The sequence below is a fragment of the Manduca sexta genome, chromosome 20 (assembly GCF_014839805.1).
Source record: "Manduca sexta isolate Smith_Timp_Sample1 chromosome 20, JHU_Msex_v1.0, whole genome shotgun sequence".
NCBI classification, from domain to species: domain Eukaryota; kingdom Metazoa; phylum Arthropoda; class Insecta; order Lepidoptera; family Sphingidae; genus Manduca; species Manduca sexta.
Window position 1 is genome coordinate 7,036,072 of NC_051134.1, and position 19,084 is coordinate 7,055,155.

General features: G+C 33.6%; 1 protein-coding gene across 1 annotated transcript in view; it reads right to left on the bottom strand.

Moving 5' to 3' along the window:
* The window catches only part of LOC115450642 (neurotrimin-like), a 100,808-nt gene extending 82,810 nt beyond the window's left edge, over positions 1-17,998 (bottom strand). The window contains exon 1 of the mRNA XM_037440756.1: positions 17,404-17,998. Within this exon, the coding sequence (XP_037296653.1) occupies positions 17,404-17,488 (85 nt within the window). The 5' untranslated portion in view covers positions 17,489-17,998. The remainder of the gene's footprint in view (positions 1-17,403) is intronic.
* Between the last annotated feature and the right edge of the window lie 1,086 nt (positions 17,999-19,084).

Below are 19,084 nucleotides of genomic sequence, written 5' to 3' on the forward strand. Positions count from 1 at the left end.
CATATCTCACAAGCAGTCTCTTACAGACAACCATTAATATCAAACAATACTTTGTAATTCAAGGTGTTGGATGGTTTTCTAATGTTTATGGGCGACAGTAACGCTATCAGACGAACAGCAAGATAATAAAAGAAAACTCAACTTCATTAGCGACGAATATAACAAAACTTCATAAACATTTTGGCAATCTCAAAACCATACGATTACGGAATGATAACACGTTCATGGCTCATTTAGTGATGTCACGCAACGTTATCGGCGCGGATGTTCCCGCCCGGGCCAATGGTGTCCTGGCACGCCGGTCCCGCGAGGCGTAGGCATGACGGTATATTGAGTTTGGGGTATCACCCTATTTATCTGCGTTATTATTTTAGGGATTGAACGCGTGTCTATGCAGGATGTTACCGCAGTTTTTGGGGTTTTGGGAAAAAATGGACACTGTCTTAATGGACAATAAATCAATTGATTAATACTTTCACTGTGACACATTAACATTTGATTTATATTTAGTGGTAATAAGTACAGTTTAGTAATTACTGATATTTGAATTCATAAATAGAAAAAAATTATAATTACCTACACAACTATCTAATAAGACTAGTAATTGATTCGAAAATGCAAAACGAAGCACTCATCTGTAGAAGATATGGGATGATTATTTTTCATAAAGGAAGAAAGGAAAGATAGTAAGAAATATTTATTTTGTATTACTAATATAACAAAACTAAAAAAGAATAACTAATTGAAAAGAACAAATGAAACAAAAATGCATCCGACTTAGTTTTTTTCAGTTGAACCGAATACAAATTCAAACACGTAATAAATAATAATATACATAATTTGAAACATAGATAAACAGAATATTTTTATGATTTACAATAATCCAAACACCAAATCCCAAAATGCTCCACCACTATAGTCACTTTACTGTATTTATTATGTTTTGAGTATACCTTTAATTCGAACTTTAAAGAGAAAACTTGATTTTTGAATGTGCAAAAATCGTAAAACCTTACATGTCACGTAAATATTAGATTAGGTATCTGGTTAAACAGATTTCAATTTTTTCTTCACTGTTAAAAGGAGACATAATTTAAGATACGCAATTTGAAGGTCAAAGATTCATTAATGGAAAAAATGAAGAGCCTCTTGTCGGCACTGTGTTTTGCCCCGCCGCACTACCGATAGAAAAGTTAATGAATATTAATTAAAACACAATATTGTTTTTGTGTCGGCTGTCCGATGTTTTGATACAATCTGTTACCATCTTTGTTTAGACTCAATATTTGTTTTACATCTAACGGTTTATTAGCGAAAATAAATATTGAAGCTCTCTGTGGTTTTATGGTTATTTCTATTAATGAAAACAATAAGCATTTGTATTCTTAAAGGTATCGATTAAAGACGAAAACCTGTCAAATATTTTCACCATGGAAACGAACCTTCACTCCGACTTCACAGCCACTTTGCCCTTTGCAGTACTGAACCTGTCAAATGTAATATTTATTCCCTTCTGCTCGAGCAGCAAATACCCCGTTATAATGATTAATAGTTCACCCCTACCCGTATTCCGACACCGCGATATTTTATCAGCTCGTTCATCATAGTTATCCAAAGAAGGGGAACTTTAAGATTAGAAGCGTATTCCAGCAATATCGCCTAAATATAATAAAAAGTATAAGTAATAATAATAAATGTCTAACAGCAAAGTGATTATACTGTACAATATAGTCCAAATACCTGCAAGAAACTATGCTGCTTTTCTACTCTGTCATTAAATTATATTGCACCGGTTGGATAGAAATGAAACGAAATGAAATGATTTAATTGAACACGTAAAATGTTATATATTATTTACATTCAGTCAATATTAACTCTACTACCGTACGGAAAGCAGTTTTCACCAGAGAAGAACGGGCAAGAAACTCTGGTGTTGAAAGGTGGTGTTCAAAATGACTTCGGAAAGTGATCCGCTAAAATGTCTTATATATTGATTCTTTCTCGTGACAGTGGATGTTTAATGCAATGAAAGTACGCGTCGAGTACTTACTAGAAGCTATGTAAAGATAAGAGCTGTGATTATCTATTAAAAACTATACACATAGAGTTTTGAATTATAATATATTTAAATCATATCTTAATGAAATGTAATTTTTGAAAGACGACCACCGATCATGTTTTGTTTGCCTGTTTAATATCACTATTTATTTTTTCCTCTTCTCATGATTGAAAACTATGTTTGTAAATGTAGGCGAATGCACGCTGTACGCCGTTATTTAAGTATGAATCTATGTTCTCTTTATTTGCTATCGCTAATTTTATTTTATGCCGCTCCAGGTTTAGTCGATTGATTCCATCTTATCCCATGTTAACGGTGATGTGCGTGCAATAGCTTATAACTATTGTGGCTATGTACAAGAAAAGATTTGAAAAAAAAATACAAAAGAAGTACTGAACAATTGATGACAAAAAAGAAAGCCCGGAGTTTCTTTCTGGCCTTTCTTCTTCGGTAGTCACTTAGGTAGCCAGTGAAAGCTGGTAGGTTAGTTGCTAGGCTAGGGCTCATGTCCTTCGGTGAGGATCAAGACGCGTTACCCTTTCTATTTCCCTACTTGCCAGCCCGAGCTGGTTACTTGGTTTGTACCTTGTCTTTGTATATAAACTATCCCTAATTTAAAAATGTCCATGTATTATATAAGTAATTTTAATAGTTGTTTAGAAATAATAATTATTCTTATTCTTTGTTTAGACGTATCATAATGCAACTTGTTCGCTACGTGATAAATAAAGTATTTTAATTCTTTTTTAATACTATTGAGATAAAAAAAATATTATTGTGACAAATACTGAGCGTTTGACAGACCAAAAGCAGTTGATCATTGACAGTCGTACTGGTCGTTTGGGTGGTAAAAATACTTGTGTATATTTCTGTAGTCAGTGATAGTTCTCTTTATTTTTAATCAAAATCTCCAGATCCTAACAATACAATCCAATTTAGAATCATAAAGCTTTGCTTGGTAAAATTGTACTGAGATCGACATCCTAAGACATTACTATATAGGCATGTTATATAGACATTTTATTGTGTAGTAGAAGAAGGCCTTTGATCTATATTTGATTAAAAACGTCAGTAAGTATTTGCTCACGGACACTGACGGCCAGAACGTGATCAAGATGCCGTAGGTATTAGTGGAACTCAATCAATGAACGATTGTCGTCAATAATTTCAAATTTGTGAGCTCTCTTATGATGATGATAAGGTTAAGAGCTTTATGATTTTATAAATATTGGTATAAAAACACGGAGTTTCAAAAAGGAAAAGTAATATTTTATAGAAACAAATCCATACCACTTTGACTAAAACAATAGCGTAAGCGATGCACTGATTTTTAATTTTAGATATGTTCCAATCAATCCAAACAGGAATCAAATCTACACAACTTCAGTTCACGCTACAAACAGAGCTATAAGTGACTTCTTAAATTCTATTATATTTCCCGGCAGAATCTCACAATACACTTCCGGCCACATGCCAAATCACCTTCCTCCACTGCATCCTTAAATGAGCTGTTAGGAGTCCCTTGCATTTGTCTTGCTTTAATTTTTAATCTTGCTGTTTAGCATTTTCAGAGACCTACTTTATTTCGCCGGAATATATTTTAGTTGTGAAGTATTGTAAATTATAACGGGTAAAATATATATTACTGGCCATTACGAGGAAATCGTTTGTAATATATATTATTTCATTTGTAAATGTTTCTCCAAAAGTTGCCTCCTTTATAAAGAGTAAATGGTTTAGATTAACTTGATAATTTTCAACAAACAATTTCGCATTGGAATTCCTATCCATCAACAGAAAATATTCAATTTTGCCTTTGAAGCGCAAAAATAACAGAAAATGAAGAAGCAAAATCTAAAACAACTCTCTGCTAACACTAGACTTTTACCAAACAAGAGCAAACCCATTATTCCTTTGCCCAACCACATCAATTGTTCATTCTGGCGGGCGGTTAAAACAAATTAATACCTAATTGCTTCTCAGAGGCCACTCGGGAGTCCCGGACCACTGTTCCTGGATTCGCACAACCCAATTATACCCGGCGTAAACTTTGAAAAGACCCGAAGCGTAATCGATAAAAGAGTATTCTTTTGATTAAATCCGCTCATCCAGGCCTGGTGTGAATTGAATATTCATTGGGAATCGCATTCGGGAGCGGCGGCGTGAAATCACTGTTCTTGGATGTATTGCTGGTAAACGCTGGGCGCGCGAATGTTTCTGCCTTTGGAAAATATAGACGGATTGCTTCAAGGCGTTCGCCGGAGAAACGGCGTCTTCGTATGTAAGATTCAGACTACAGCCATTTGTAACCCTTTACCTAGCTATACAGCAACAACTATTAGTATTTATATACAATGGTAGTTTAAGTCAAATGAAAGCGACTATGCATATTAGCTTGTATTGAAGAGCAAAAATACGACTACAGCGTAATTATTTTAAGAAGTAAGCGATGTAATTATATTATTACTAGTACTATAGAGAAATAATCTAAATGTAGAAAAGGAGTGCTCTGAGGCAGCGGTGAACCAAAGCTTATATACTGAATTAATTTGTGGAAATTTTGACCCGCACCCAGTGAAACCTACCTTAACAATTGATCTTACTGAGGATGACTCACTATTAAATAATAATCAACCTAATGTGCATAATTTGAGTCATAAAAGATAATTAAATATATAAAATTAAATAAATTTATTAAAAACATAAAAAGACTTAGCCAGAACCAAAAACAGTTTGCCAAGAATTTAGCTTTAAGGAAGGAACGTAGGGCTTTATTAGATAAATTTAATAACTTCCAGATAAAATTAGAAGATAGCAAGAGGATTTATGAAATTGACACCCAGCATTTGTTAAATGAAATTAGAATGCTGGAAGAATCTCTAAGCTTAACATATAATAAATATATATCTTCTAAAAATAAAATTGATGAACTTCTTTACAATTAGATAATAAAACAGTGTCTCAGTTAGATCATGTTACAAATATTAATAATAACTGTAAAAACTTGTCAGAGAGTACTGCTGTGGCATCTGAGTGCACTGTGTCTTTGCTTGACACAGAAAAGATTGTCATGGGTGATGTTCAGTGTATCGGTCAGTTAAACCACCAGTCTACCAATATGAGTAACGCTAAAGAAGAGACCCATTGTGCGGGATTTTCTACGGTGGTATTTTCAGATAACATAGGAAAGGTTTTGGTACATTGCTAAGTAACAGTCTCGAGCACTCTGTTACTAATAACTGCCTGTCAGGAATGCACTATAAGGATATTGTTAAATGTTTAATAAGTAAAAATATAGTTCTCAGTCTTGTATTGCTCTTTAGTGGGCAATAGTGAGAACTTATGTAAAAGGGATATTACAGAAAGCATTGCCTCTATGACCAAATTAAATTGTAAAAGTAATATTATGTGCATTTCCCTTTCTGGCCAATGTACCAGACAGGTTAAATAAGCACATTCACATGTTAAACAATCATATGCAATTTTTAGTAAGTCACTATAGTGATAAACTGTTATTTTTGACATAAATAAATTTACAGACAATTGTAGATTTTCATTGACTAGAGATACTATGTATCTGTCAAAATTAGTTAAAGTTAAGATTGCTACATTGTTAGCATTTAATATTAACTCAGTCATAAGTACTATGACGAAGTCCTCCATTACTACATGTTTTAGTAGTATTACTAATATAAGTGTAGTAAATAATTTAAACAATTAGTTATGACAACAGAGAAAAGTGACTTAATATTAACTCATCAAAATATAAATCGTTTCTCTGGCAAAATACTTGACATAGAATTATTAGCAGAAAAATATAATATTGATATTTTATGTTTTACGGAGACATGGTTAAAAGCAGATAAAATGGCATTTAGTGTTAGTGGCTACAGAGTCGCCAGCTCGTTCTTTAGGATATCAGCAGAAGGTGGAGGCACCATGATCCTCATCAAGGATGGTGTCTCTCACAAGGATAGGCAGGATATTGTAAAACTTTCTGTAGAACGAGTGTGTGAGGTCGCGTGTGCAGAGACTAGTGGTTTTATTATATTGTGTGTATATAGGCCTCCTTCATCAAGTATATTGGCATTTATTTCTAAAATGGAGGATATTCTTAAAAACTTAAAATGAATAATAACGTTTTAGTCTGTGGGGACTTTAATATAGATTTGCTAGTGGATTCCACAGATAAAAGACTTTTTGAATTTACTTCAATCATTTAATCTAAACTGTCAATTTCTCGAGCCGACTAGATTAACTACAACTTCAGCTACCTGTATTGATAATGTTATTTCAAATTTTAAAATTAACTCTAAAGAATTATTAGCTGGCGTTCGCTCAGACCACACATGTCAAATGGTCAAACTGAATTGTGAAAGCAATAGAAGTAAGAACATAGTACAATTTAGACCCCTAACCCAATATAATCTACAGAAATTTAGTGCTAGGCTTAATTTGGTGTTGCCTATGCTGACTTGCGGTTCAGACAACCCAAATAATATGTTTAAAACATTATTAAATGGTATTACAAACATATTTAATAAAACATGTAGTGTAAAATCAGTGCCACTAAAAATAAAATATCATTCAGTGCTTGGGCAACAAACGGTATTAGACGTAGTAGAGATGTTCTCTATGAATTATATGACAGAAGGTCCTTTACACCCAATGTCGAATTTAATAATTATGTGAGAACATACTCTCAAATTTTTAAACGTGTATGTAGGTATGCTAAAGCTGCCTATATCAGTAGTCATATTAAAAACTCAGATAATAGAATTAAAACTACTTGGAAAATTATTAATACTGAAACTGGCAAAAATAAAACTAATGACAAGATTTTATTGAACATTAATGACGAGCTAGTTTCAGATAAATATAGAATAGCTAATTACTTTGAACATTTTTTACTAACATACCTTTTGAAACGACAAAATGTCTGCCATCCTCACCAGGGGCAGCTGAGTCGTTCTTAAAACAAAATGTTGATCTGTCGATTCCAAATTTCGAATTTGAGTTTGTCACGCACTCTGATATAATAAAAGTATTTAAGAGCTTAAACATAAAAAGCACTGAAGACCTATGGGGTTTATCTGTTAAAGCGTTGCAGTCAGTAATAGACAACATTGCCCCAATTCTTGCGGAAATCTTTAACTGCTGCGTCAGAGACGGCATATTTCCTGATCTTATGAAGGTTAGCAAAGTAGTACCAATTTTAAAGCAGGTTGTTCTAACACCCCTCTAATTTCAGACCTATTTCTATTTTACCAGCCTTAAGTAAGGTATTTGAAAACTAATGCTTAACCAAATGCTGGTGTTTTTAATAAAAATGGGATCTTACATAATAGACAATTCGGCTTTACAAAAGGCAGATCCACGCAAGATGCTGGACGTGCTTTAGTCAAAGCTGTGTTAGATGCTTGGGAGGGATCCCAGGATGCACTGGGGGTCTTTTGTGATCTTTCCAAGGCATTCGATTGCGTCGATCACAAAACCCTCATTTTAAAGCTTCATTATTATGGTATTAGAGGAATTGGACTTAAACTAATATCTTCATATTTATCAGGTCGAAATCAAAAGTATTTATCGACAACGTCTCCTCTGCCGGGTCCGCAGTTAGAATTGGGGTTCCCCAGGGTTCCATATTGGGTCCATTCCTATTCTTAGTTTACATAAATGACCTGCCTTACATGGTTGATAATATGGCAGATGTAGTATTGTTCGCTGACGACACTTCGATTATTTTTAAGTTAAATAGAAGGGATGAGAATCTCGGTGAGCCACATAAAGTACTTAGTTTGATTTCTGACTGGTTCTCTTCTAATAATTTACTTTTAAATGCCGCAAAAACGAAATGTGTCAGATTTTCGTTACTGAATAAAAAAAGGAACTAAATATTGATTTAGATGGGGATAAATTAGAATTAGTTCCCTCAACGGTCTTCCTCGGGGTTTCAATCGATAGTAAATTGCAATGGGGCCCCCATATTCAAAAAATTTCTAGTAAACTGAGCTCTGCCGTGTTTGCTATTAGGAAGATTAGACAATTAACTGACGTGGCTACGGCAAGGCTAGTGTATTTTGCATACTTCCACAGCATTATGTCCTATTGTATTCTTCTGTGGGGCTCTGCTGCAGATCTGCAGACCATTTTTATCTTGCAGAAACGAGCGATTAGAGCTATTTACAACCTTCGCTCTCATGATTCCCTTAGGCAAATGTTTAAGGAGGTGAATATACTGACTTTGCCGGCCGAATATATTTTTCAGAATATAATGTACGTACGTAAAACCTTAGTACTTTTATTAAAAACAGTGACTTGCATAGTCTAAATACCAGAAATAAAAATAAATTGGTTGTCCCTAATCATAGGCTCTGTAAAACCAATAAATCTTTCTTAGTTAATAGCATTAAGTTCTATAATAAACTTCCCTTCGAAGTTACCAATTTGACCGAACAAAAATTCAAGTGTTATGTTAAGCGTGAATTAATGTGTAAAGGATACTATACTGTATCTGATTACCTTAATGATAAGACGGTTTGGAAAGTTTGTCCTGCACACAATGACCCACCATGTTAGCACACATTAGTAATTAATTAACTGCCTAAAATGTCTTTGTTACATGTCTCACATGCTTTTTTATAATAATGACATTTCTATAGTTCTAATTTGACATAATCATATCATATCTTAATGAAATGTAATTTTTGAAAGACGACCACCCGATCATGTTGTGTTTGCCTGTTCAATATCACTATTTTTTTTTTTCTTTTCTCATGATTGAAAACTATGATTGTAAATGTAGGCGAATGCACGCTGTACGCCGTTATTTAAGTATGAATCTATGTTCTCTTTATTTGCTATCGCTAATTTTATTTTATGCCGCTCCAGGTTTAGTCGATTGGATTTCATCTTATCCCATGTTAACGGTGATGTGCGTGCATTAGCTTATATAACTATTGTGACTATGTACAAGAAAGACTTGGAAAAAATACAAAAGAAGTACTGAACAATTGATGACAAAAAAAGAAAAGCCCGGAGTTTCTTTCTGCCTTTCTTCTTCGGGTAGTCATCACTTAGGTAGCTAGTGAAAGGCTGGTAGGTTAGCTAGGCTAGGGCTCATGTCCTCACCGGTGAGGATCGCGACGCGTTACCCTTCTATTTCCCCTACTTGCCAGCCCGAGCTGGTTACTTCGGTTTGTACCTAGTCTTTTGTATAAACTTTATCCCCTAATTTTTAAAATCTCCATAGTTATATAAGTGATTTTAATAGTTGTTTAGAAATAATAATTATTCTTATTCTTTGTTTTGACGTATCATAAGTGCAACTTTGTTCGCCTACGTGATAAATAAAGTATTTTTTATTTTTATTTTCATACACCCTGCTTTATTTGAGTATCTATCTATCTATAACCTATGTTATTTCAGCTTAAAATGAGGATACACTATGCGCATTTGAATTTCAGATGGTAATTGAAGATAGCTAAGTTAGTCGCGATAGACTGTACAACATGGAAATTCCAAATCAAAATGCTTTTGTAAAAGCCTATTCAGAACAAAAGACATAAAAGAAAGCATTAGACGAAGACTTTTGTATTGTAACGATATGCTTACTGTTTGTTGCCATTTTATTTAAAAGAAACGTGAAAAATCGTTTTAGAGGCACTTCGATGTCTTTTAGCTTCCTTTTGCTATTATTATATTACTTTGCCTCTTTTGTTATTTTCCAGTAATCAGTTGAAAGTGAGTCGTGGATTTCTTTTAATTAAGTATAGTGGATAGGACTTTGGTAAATTCGGTCTATGGGACACCTAAAATATACCTCAATGGAATCCACTATCTACTGCAAGTCGTAAAAGACAGCCCATCGGAGCTGAGCGCTTAACTAGAATACATTGTCACCACAAGTGACTTTGTGGTGGACCAAGTATGGTGCGTTGTGGTTCTGGCATAAATCGGAGGTATTTCGTTTCAGTTCTAGAGAGTTTCGTTTCGTTCGAAGTCTATCCATGATGCCCGGAAGGTGGTTCATACGGTTTAATGTTAAGAACCTAGGTTCACGTTGAACAGTTTGTTACTAAGTCGGTGACTTAAGAAATGATGGGAAATAGTCAATTCTAGAATTTTACTCTCAACCAATTATAATCACTTGTTAGTATATACTGGCTTACTCAAGATTGGATTTATAATGGATTTGGTAAAGTCCTTATTCTTTATTTCATCAAAATTACTTCGGTAATACATGAAATATTATTTGCACATTTTCTCATCTTTTCCGTATCTATGTGGTAATGGTGTTCGAAAGGTAGCGCCTTGTTTCAAAGTAATTGTTTTCAGTAAACAAACTAATATGTGTGGACATGATCGAAATTAATATTCGAATTCGTGATGAATATATTGTTTTCCAACATTGATATTTAAAGTCTCATGCAGTGCTACTACTATTATAGTCACACGTAGCAATTAGCATTAAACTTGATAGCCTTTTAGGGTTTTTCTGCTCAGGTATCAGCTCGGGACTTGGGATTTGAAGCCGATATGGCGATGCTCTCGCACCCTATCACATCATGGGACGAAACACTTATGACAAAAGGTACGTGCCTTGGTTGCACCTCTGCCTATCCTTTCCGATGATAAAGGGGTGATGTGTGTATATTTTTGTTCGTCTATCTAGTTATAAAAAATCTAAGCGAGTTTAGACTCCTTGCAGAAAGTGTTTGAGTTTATTTTTCTGTTTATGCCCCAATTTGTAGGTTATGGCTGTAACCATGTAATTGAAATGTTAATATTATTTGCCCCGACGTCGGAAAGGACGTTTTAAAGGATTTTATATTCAAATTAAATTGTCGCCTGTTTCTTTACGTAATTGTTATCTTCATTTGATTATCTCATGTTTTATTTATATCTGTAACTTAATATTCTAAGATAAATTGATTTGAAAGCGTGGGACGTTGAGTGATGATCTTTGTTGTAGTAATGGCCTGATAGTGGATTTACTGTCTCCCTTTTATGAATACATTAGTAGAAGATAATCTAGTATAGTCAGTTAAATTATGTGTTCTGTTATTCATGTCTCTAGACAGTCAATATGATGTTTTCTTTGCTGATAACTTAGTTAAGGTTTTGATGCGGGGTTCAATATTTTCACTAAGTATAACACAAAAAAAAACACTGATCACGCCTTAACCTTTGAAGAGGGCACACAGGTGTAACCAGGTCACGCACCATTCGCCGAGATTATCTCGCGTCATGTGATAGGGGGTGGGCCTGTTGTCATATCAGGTACAAATTTCAGACTTCGGACTGAACTGAGAAGAAAGCTAACATCATGTTGTTTACCGCCCATGCTATACTACTATGTTACCGACGTAGTACGCTTTAAATTATATAATTAAAATTCTAGTAAAGATATTGGTTTCGTCTTATATTTGCATTTATTACATATTAATTACTGTTTGTGAAATATGTGTTAACCGTGCTTAAAAAGCGAAATGTCTATTGAATCTAACTTCTTTCATATCCTTATACATATTTTAGGAAGGATTCTGTTGATGGTAGGATATACTTTATATCCGCCCGGATATCGAACATTGTACACAAGATGTTTAAACCCGCCATAGTGACATAACTGAGTGTGTCGCGTTCCGGGATCAGCTGGTGTATACCCGGTTCCAACAAGTCGGCATAATTGTGTCAACTATCGAGAGATGATCATAACTCGTCAGTCGACATTCTATTGGATCCCCCTCCACTTTCCATCAGGACAAGTGGGGTCACATTGCACTGCCCATATATAAAAAAAAACATGTTTAAATATTAACAAACTTATGTTGCAGTCGATGAGCAAAATATAAGTAGGTATGTCATAAGTAGCTGCAAATAAGAAAGTTAGACTACTTATAATAGCATTTCCTAACATTAAACTAACAAGTCCCAAGGTATAAATTTGAATTGTGGGTCAAAAAAGTCTTGACGTGATATAATTATAAAAATTAGGAAGCCAGCATTAAAGAATATTAAAAGAGCTTGAAACTGAATAGTATACAATTTTAAATATTCAAATCCTACAATTAAAAAGGGTGGCTGCGAAAATATTTGAACGGCGGGTAAGATTTAAATAATAATTCTTAGTATTTTAATAGCCAAGAGAGGTCTATCTCTGAAAAATCATTAAGTGTTAGATTGTAGACGTTAAGTCGGCTCAATTGGGTAGTCCCATTGTCTCAGAGACAATCGAAATGAAGTGGCAGTTTGAATATTGCATTTCGTAGTCTGTGAAATTGCTGGAGCCTAAAAAATACCCCGTTTCCTACCAAATCGATGTTAATTTAAAGACGCAACCACGAATCTGGCATTATGAATTTTCGTAACTGACGATACAATTAGATTATATATATTCGTTTATCACTTCTTACTCATGAATAAATCAAACACTATCCTTTGATAAAATGAGGTAGAATAGCTGGTCAATGACATACAAATAGCTAACAAAATCCAAATCAATCGCAATCACCATGCCGGCCAGCATTGCAGCTGGATACTCTGTTCACGAAATTAGATTCTGCTCATTCAGTTGCTGGGAACTGGTGTAGTACGTCGTAAATTTAACACGACCCGCGTTGGGTATGAAGCGTATCTATAACAGTAATTTAACCATATAAAACCCGGAATTGAATTCAATTCCATTCTAGATGGCCATTTCGAAAAGCGGATAGCATTTATGAATTATAGTCTTAGAAGTCCTAACTGATCAAAAAGTAGAGTATATCATGTGATGCAAAATGTCAGGTGACCGATCATAACATGCCAAATTCTTTTCGCATCATACTTGAGTTGCGTGTTGCGCCAACGCTATATTGGAGTAGAATAGTGGCAGACGGAAGAAGAAGAAATTGTAATTTATTACCATATCTAATACAAAAGGGATTGTGTATTCATTACTGGTCATTCAGTAATGGAGATCAAAAGAAGTAACATTCTTGCTATTCAAAATTCAATAATTACACAAAATGCGACGTTAAAGCTTATGCAATATAGTATATTTTAAGATACTGAACCAGCGACGATATAACTACTAGTGAACTTAATTGATGATAGGAAACTAGCTACTGCACTGGTTTAAAAACACAACAGTTGAACTGAGATTTAGTTTTACGGATCCTAGTGAAGACTCTTTGTTAGATGAGACAGTAAATAATTCTAGAAAAAAAGTAACTGAAGTTAATGATTCTGTGACAAAGACAAACTCTTATTAGAACTAAAAAGTGAAAGGAAAAATGTTGACTGATATTGTTTTAATGTTAGTGAACCTAATTGATTATAATTAAAAAAAAACTAGTAATTCAAAGGTTTTTTTTTTTGAGAACGTATCGAATAATATAATTTTAATAAGTGAAACAATCTCGCTGTAACCAAAAAGTACAAAGAAAGTACGTTGTTTATGAGAATGATAAAAGATTATATAAACCTTTTGTAGAATTATTCCAACGCAGAGCACACGCAATTTGATGACAAATGCGTTAAATGTTTGCACATAAATTGTGTAAGGATGTATGCACATATCTAAAGTTGCTCAATTTCTTTAAAACTTCACACATATGCGCATCAAGACGATGTTTTCTTTAAAGGTCAGTTACCTATAAATCAGTATCATTCTCACCGGCATTAGCAATTACCATCTATTTGAGATTGCTACGGGCTAAGTGCGGAAAAAGGAGGCGTTCAACATAGAACATAGATCTTTGTGAGATGATTTTGAATAAACTATCTATATCTATAAATACACATGTAATTATAATTAATATCCAGCACAAGGAGTATCTGTTTCCAATGCAAAGTTCCATTTAAGTTCAGATGAAGCTATACCCAATGCAAATATTTACGAGTCCGACTAACACGTCTCAATGTAAGAGAATCCGACTAGTCATTGGTATATCGGGAGATTACTTCAGCGAGAAAAACCTATGTAGCTTTAGAACTTATTACTTTAGAATTGTGAACAGATTTTTAATACATTAGAAGAGAAGAGCATAGCGGATATGAGAGTGATAGATATATTATTTTATACCAGATTGAAAAGTAATTATTGCACGGCTAAAAAGTATAATAAGAAGAAGAAGAAGGACGCATTCTGAGCTTAGCCCGTTCATTTTAAGCAAAGCGATTATCAATTCAGTCTAATTGAAAAGTCTTCTACATACCTACTATATACTGTGTGATTTTTGAATGAATGTCTGTTTATATTGACCAATACGAGGAATATATATACTAAAGAACTCTTCTTTTATTATTTATAAATGTATATTGCGCGATTTCATGTTAATGTAAATGTTATAAATAGTTTTATTATTAATAATTACTCTATACACTTGGTAAATTTAATAAATGTTTAATTTTTCTATCTTATATCTAAATATCATTAAAATTATGCTCTTTGATCATAATAAATTCACCACTATCAAAATATGGAAAAGTACTCTATGCGAAAACATTACTAAAAATCCAAAACTCAATATGTACGAAAAGTAGTTTTATGCTTGAACATTTCATTTTGGAGCTTGCTGACTGTTGCAGCGGCATGCTTGCGTCGCACGGCTCACGTATACTTTACGGATTCCACCCTAACCTAACAACTTGAGTATTTTTGTTTACAACATCAGATATTAGTTTATGAGATGACATTCAAGAATTAGATGAGTTTGGATGTCGTTGGGTAACGTCGGGTGATATTAGGTAAATGATTAGGTGTCATTGGATGGCAAAATTATGTCGTGAACGTTCTTAGCGTACGTACATTATTTCTTGAATAAATAATTACATTGAAATAAAACAAATTTTCAAATTTTATCGCGATTTTTTAAATTAAAACTGTCTCATGACGTTCAAAACCGCGATAAAGTTCGAAAAATAAGTTTATTTCAATTTTTAACATTCGTTTAAACATAAGAAATTGTTATTAATTATGACATTTACCAAATGTATAGTTTCATTATTCATAATGACCGGTCATTATCAATAATTCTAAATTAATCACTTTTACCGTAACATGTATAATACTCATACAAATCCCTACAGAACATGATACTAATCCGCAATACTGAAAGATCACTCTGTCGAATATCGAAGCCATTGAGAGCTGAACTCTCAAACAATCGTCTCCAACGAAGCCATTACGTTCAAAAGGCTTGCTAAGCGAGAATTGGCACAGCGTGTGTTCAGTTACAATGTGATACGTTACGTCATTTTACACTTAAACGAAACGAAACTATGCACATGACGTTTTCAAACGGGACAGGACTCGCGTTTCTGAGACAAACTCTAAATGTTTTTGATACAAATGAATGAATGTGCAGGACAGAAATTTTTGAATGAATGTGCAGGACAGAAATTCACCTTCAAAACGTATTTTCTTTTAATTGCTTTAAATGAGGAGACGAGCTTGCCTTTCGTCTGATGGTAAGTGATACGACCGACGTGAACAGTAGAAACACTAGCTAACACCTTGAATTACAAAGTATTGTTTAGTATTCTACTGCGCTCGCCATCCTGAGACATGAGATGTTAAGTCTTATTATATCCAGTAGTCACACTAGCTATAACGTTCTTCAAATCGGAACCCAACAGTGACTACACACTTCTGCTTGGCGGCAGAAACAGACATTGAGGTGGTACCCATCAAGGCAGACTCACATGTGAGACACCTACCAGCATCGTACGCATTACCAGATATATTTTAATCGTCTGAGTAATTTTATAGAACTGAGAACCATAGAACAATGACTAAAGCCATAGAAGCCATGCTGAAATAGCTACTTAATATATCTTAGTACCATATTACCTAATGGCTTTGATAAGATGACACAAAGAGATGTATACTTATTCATGCATTCGAAATTTCTAAGGATGTTGCCAATTTTCACGTAGGTAACTTTTTTATGATAGTCTCCTTATGATTAGATCATTAAAAAAATATCGATAAATAAAAACGATATTTCAGATTCATATCATAACTTATTAAATTGCGACTTCCATAATTGATTTTTAACAAAAACAGTTAACAATTTGCTCCAAGTGGCAGATTCAGCATAGGAAGACACCTTTAATGACAAACATTTTTATTAGCTTAAGACTTCATCTAAAAATTAATTATTTATATCCCTCGAATCAGTTTCAGATAAAAATTATGAAATTGTCTCAAACAAATTTTAATTGTAATGCGATGTATCCAAAAATTTTTAAGGCATTGTCTTTCCGGAATCTGAAATAAAATATGTCACATCCCTATTATAATTGAAATCATTTGTAATTTTTTTAATTAAAATGCAAAGTTACAGCCTTAACATTATGTGAAAACTATAGTTGATGTAATTTAAGAGCATATTCTGAATATATAGTTATTCTATAATTATGAAAAAACGCAAATTCTTTCGGGGAACTCACCTGTAGAAAGTCATCAACTCATACGTATTTTCTTTCCGGCTTGTTTTTGATTTGCAACATACCCAACACAAACTCCGAGACAGAAGTCGACACATAACTTAGAAATATTTGTCAATATTTCATGAAAATAAGTATTTTAAACCAAATAAACGTTTACCGTCCAAAATACGTCAGACACATTAGCAATCCAACAAAATTTTGTTGGATTGCTAATGTGCTATATTGATAACATTTCGAAAAATGTCGAATAAAAATCGCATATTTTTAATTTAGATGGATAATTTTAATAAAGGTACCCCAACTGACATTTCATCTAATCACTCACTCTCGTATAGAAGCTATATTATGCTTCATGAATAAGTTTGGACATTCGTAACTTTTATTTTATTCTGGTATTCATATTTAATCTTAAATCAGAGCGAAAAACCTGGCAATATATCAAATCGATTCGAAATATAAAATTTATCTACCTGTATTGTAAATATGTATTGTGCCTGCACTCCTTTTGCTTGAACAATAAAGTATAAATCAATTGCCTAAACTATTGAATAAATGATATAAATAAAAATCAGATTGTTCCCAAAAATTCGATCCTTGAATAATTATTTTATTGTTTTGACATCTAAAGAAAATTACACAATAATAAGATTGAATAGTTTTTAATGATAAAAACATCTGAATTATTGTTGACGATAGTTTATAGATTTTTTTTTAATTTCACCCGCGATACCTCTCCTATTTTTAACAAAATTTATAAACTAAGTCAAAAGTTTTGATCTCTGTTGGATAATGAGATATCTTTCACGCTTCTAAGTAGGCACAAAAGCATAAACTTAATAGTTACATAGTCTTAACATAGTACATATCATTTATTCAATTAAAATTTGAAGTAAAAAAGTACTTACCAACTGAGTCCGTGCATCGGAACAACACTGAAACTCCCAGTACAAAGAACTTACACCACTTCATCACTAAGTTTCTTAAAATCATCTTCGACCACTAATTACTCAGTGAAACGAAACGACACTGGCCATTTAAAAATTACTTTTCTTCCTTTACCATTTCAAAAAGTTTCATATTTCGAACACAGCGCGTTCGAATCTCGAACGGTGTAAGGGCTCCCGCTTACGTTCGAGTCGCGACTGCTCGCGCCCGCCGCGATTGAGAAGCTGGACCGCGCGGCCACGTCGCGCATGCACCCTACCGCTCCCGACCTATGTGCCGGGGTATTTCCTTTCAGAGCCACTGCGGCGTTTCCCGTTTGAATTATACTGTATTTTCTTTTGACAGTTTTAGCGCGACTCGCCTTTGGCTTGAATCATTTCTTTATATTTTCTTTTCATTTCTTTGTGCATAGGTCTGCAGGGGTTGAAACAAAGGCGCTACAGCACACTGACGGATCAAGATTTCCGAGTTCCAGTTCCAGTGTTAAAGTTTCTGTTTGTTTATGTGTCTTTTTACTTTGGTTCTTGACAGCTGCGCTCCCTTTTTGCGTCTGATGAAGTTGTAAAAAACAAATGAAAGAACATTTCATTGGCAATCAACAAAGTGAAAAATAATAAACGAAGCTTTTAATTTCCGTTCAAGAACATTTTCGATTCCTGAAGTTTACAAATATTGTTTTTAAGCTTCATAATAGGCTTTATTTAATTTCCTTTCTACTTAATGCTTAAGTGTTCTGTGGGTTTCATAACTTTTAATAAAATTGTTTAAAATATTTGGTATCTTTAAGTATTTTATTTTCATGTCGAGTTTGATAAATTTAAAATTGCTGTGGACGTTGTGATGACTAAAGAACGAGAGTATATCGTTTTGATAAGTACTTATAATCGTGTGATTGCTTGTGTCTGGACTTCGACATTAATATTGTAAGACCGAAAATGCTTCGCACGCTCTGATACCCACGGCACCAATCACGTATCTCAGCATGAGGACTTGCTATATGTGATATTTATGTTTGTATTTATTTTTCATTCACAAATATTATGCGCGTTCTACATTTTACGGGCCTAATAAAGTGAAATATAAACCTAAATCGATCTATTCTTTTTGTTGGCTTTCCTAACATAATTTCTTCGAAATATTTTTTATTTATTGCTTTGAATGACGAGACGAGCTTGTCGTTCGTCTGATGGTAAGCGATGCGACCGCCCATAAACAATAGAAACCTTGAATTACAAAATATTGAGTTTAATTTTCTATACTACCGTTTCTTAAGTAGTGCTTATTAAAGTTTGTTTTGCCGTAGTGCTTATTAAAGTTTGTTTTGCCGATACCGTTTAGTTTTACACAGCAGGTTTTCGAAAGCGTGAGGTCGTTTGGGTAGTTACCATTACGTTATCTGTTTCTGACGCAAGGTTGTATGCATCGCTGTATATGATAATTACAGGTTCTCGTTTCTCAAAACATAAGTATATTGTGAACCTTTCTGTATTTAGTTTCTCTAAGTATTGGCAGTACACGTGTAATACAATAAATATTTTTACCTTTAATTTTTTTTTATTGGAATACTTTGTTATGAACAAAAAATATTGTAACTACTGACTGTAATATAATAAATAAATAAATTGTTTTAAACAACGAAAT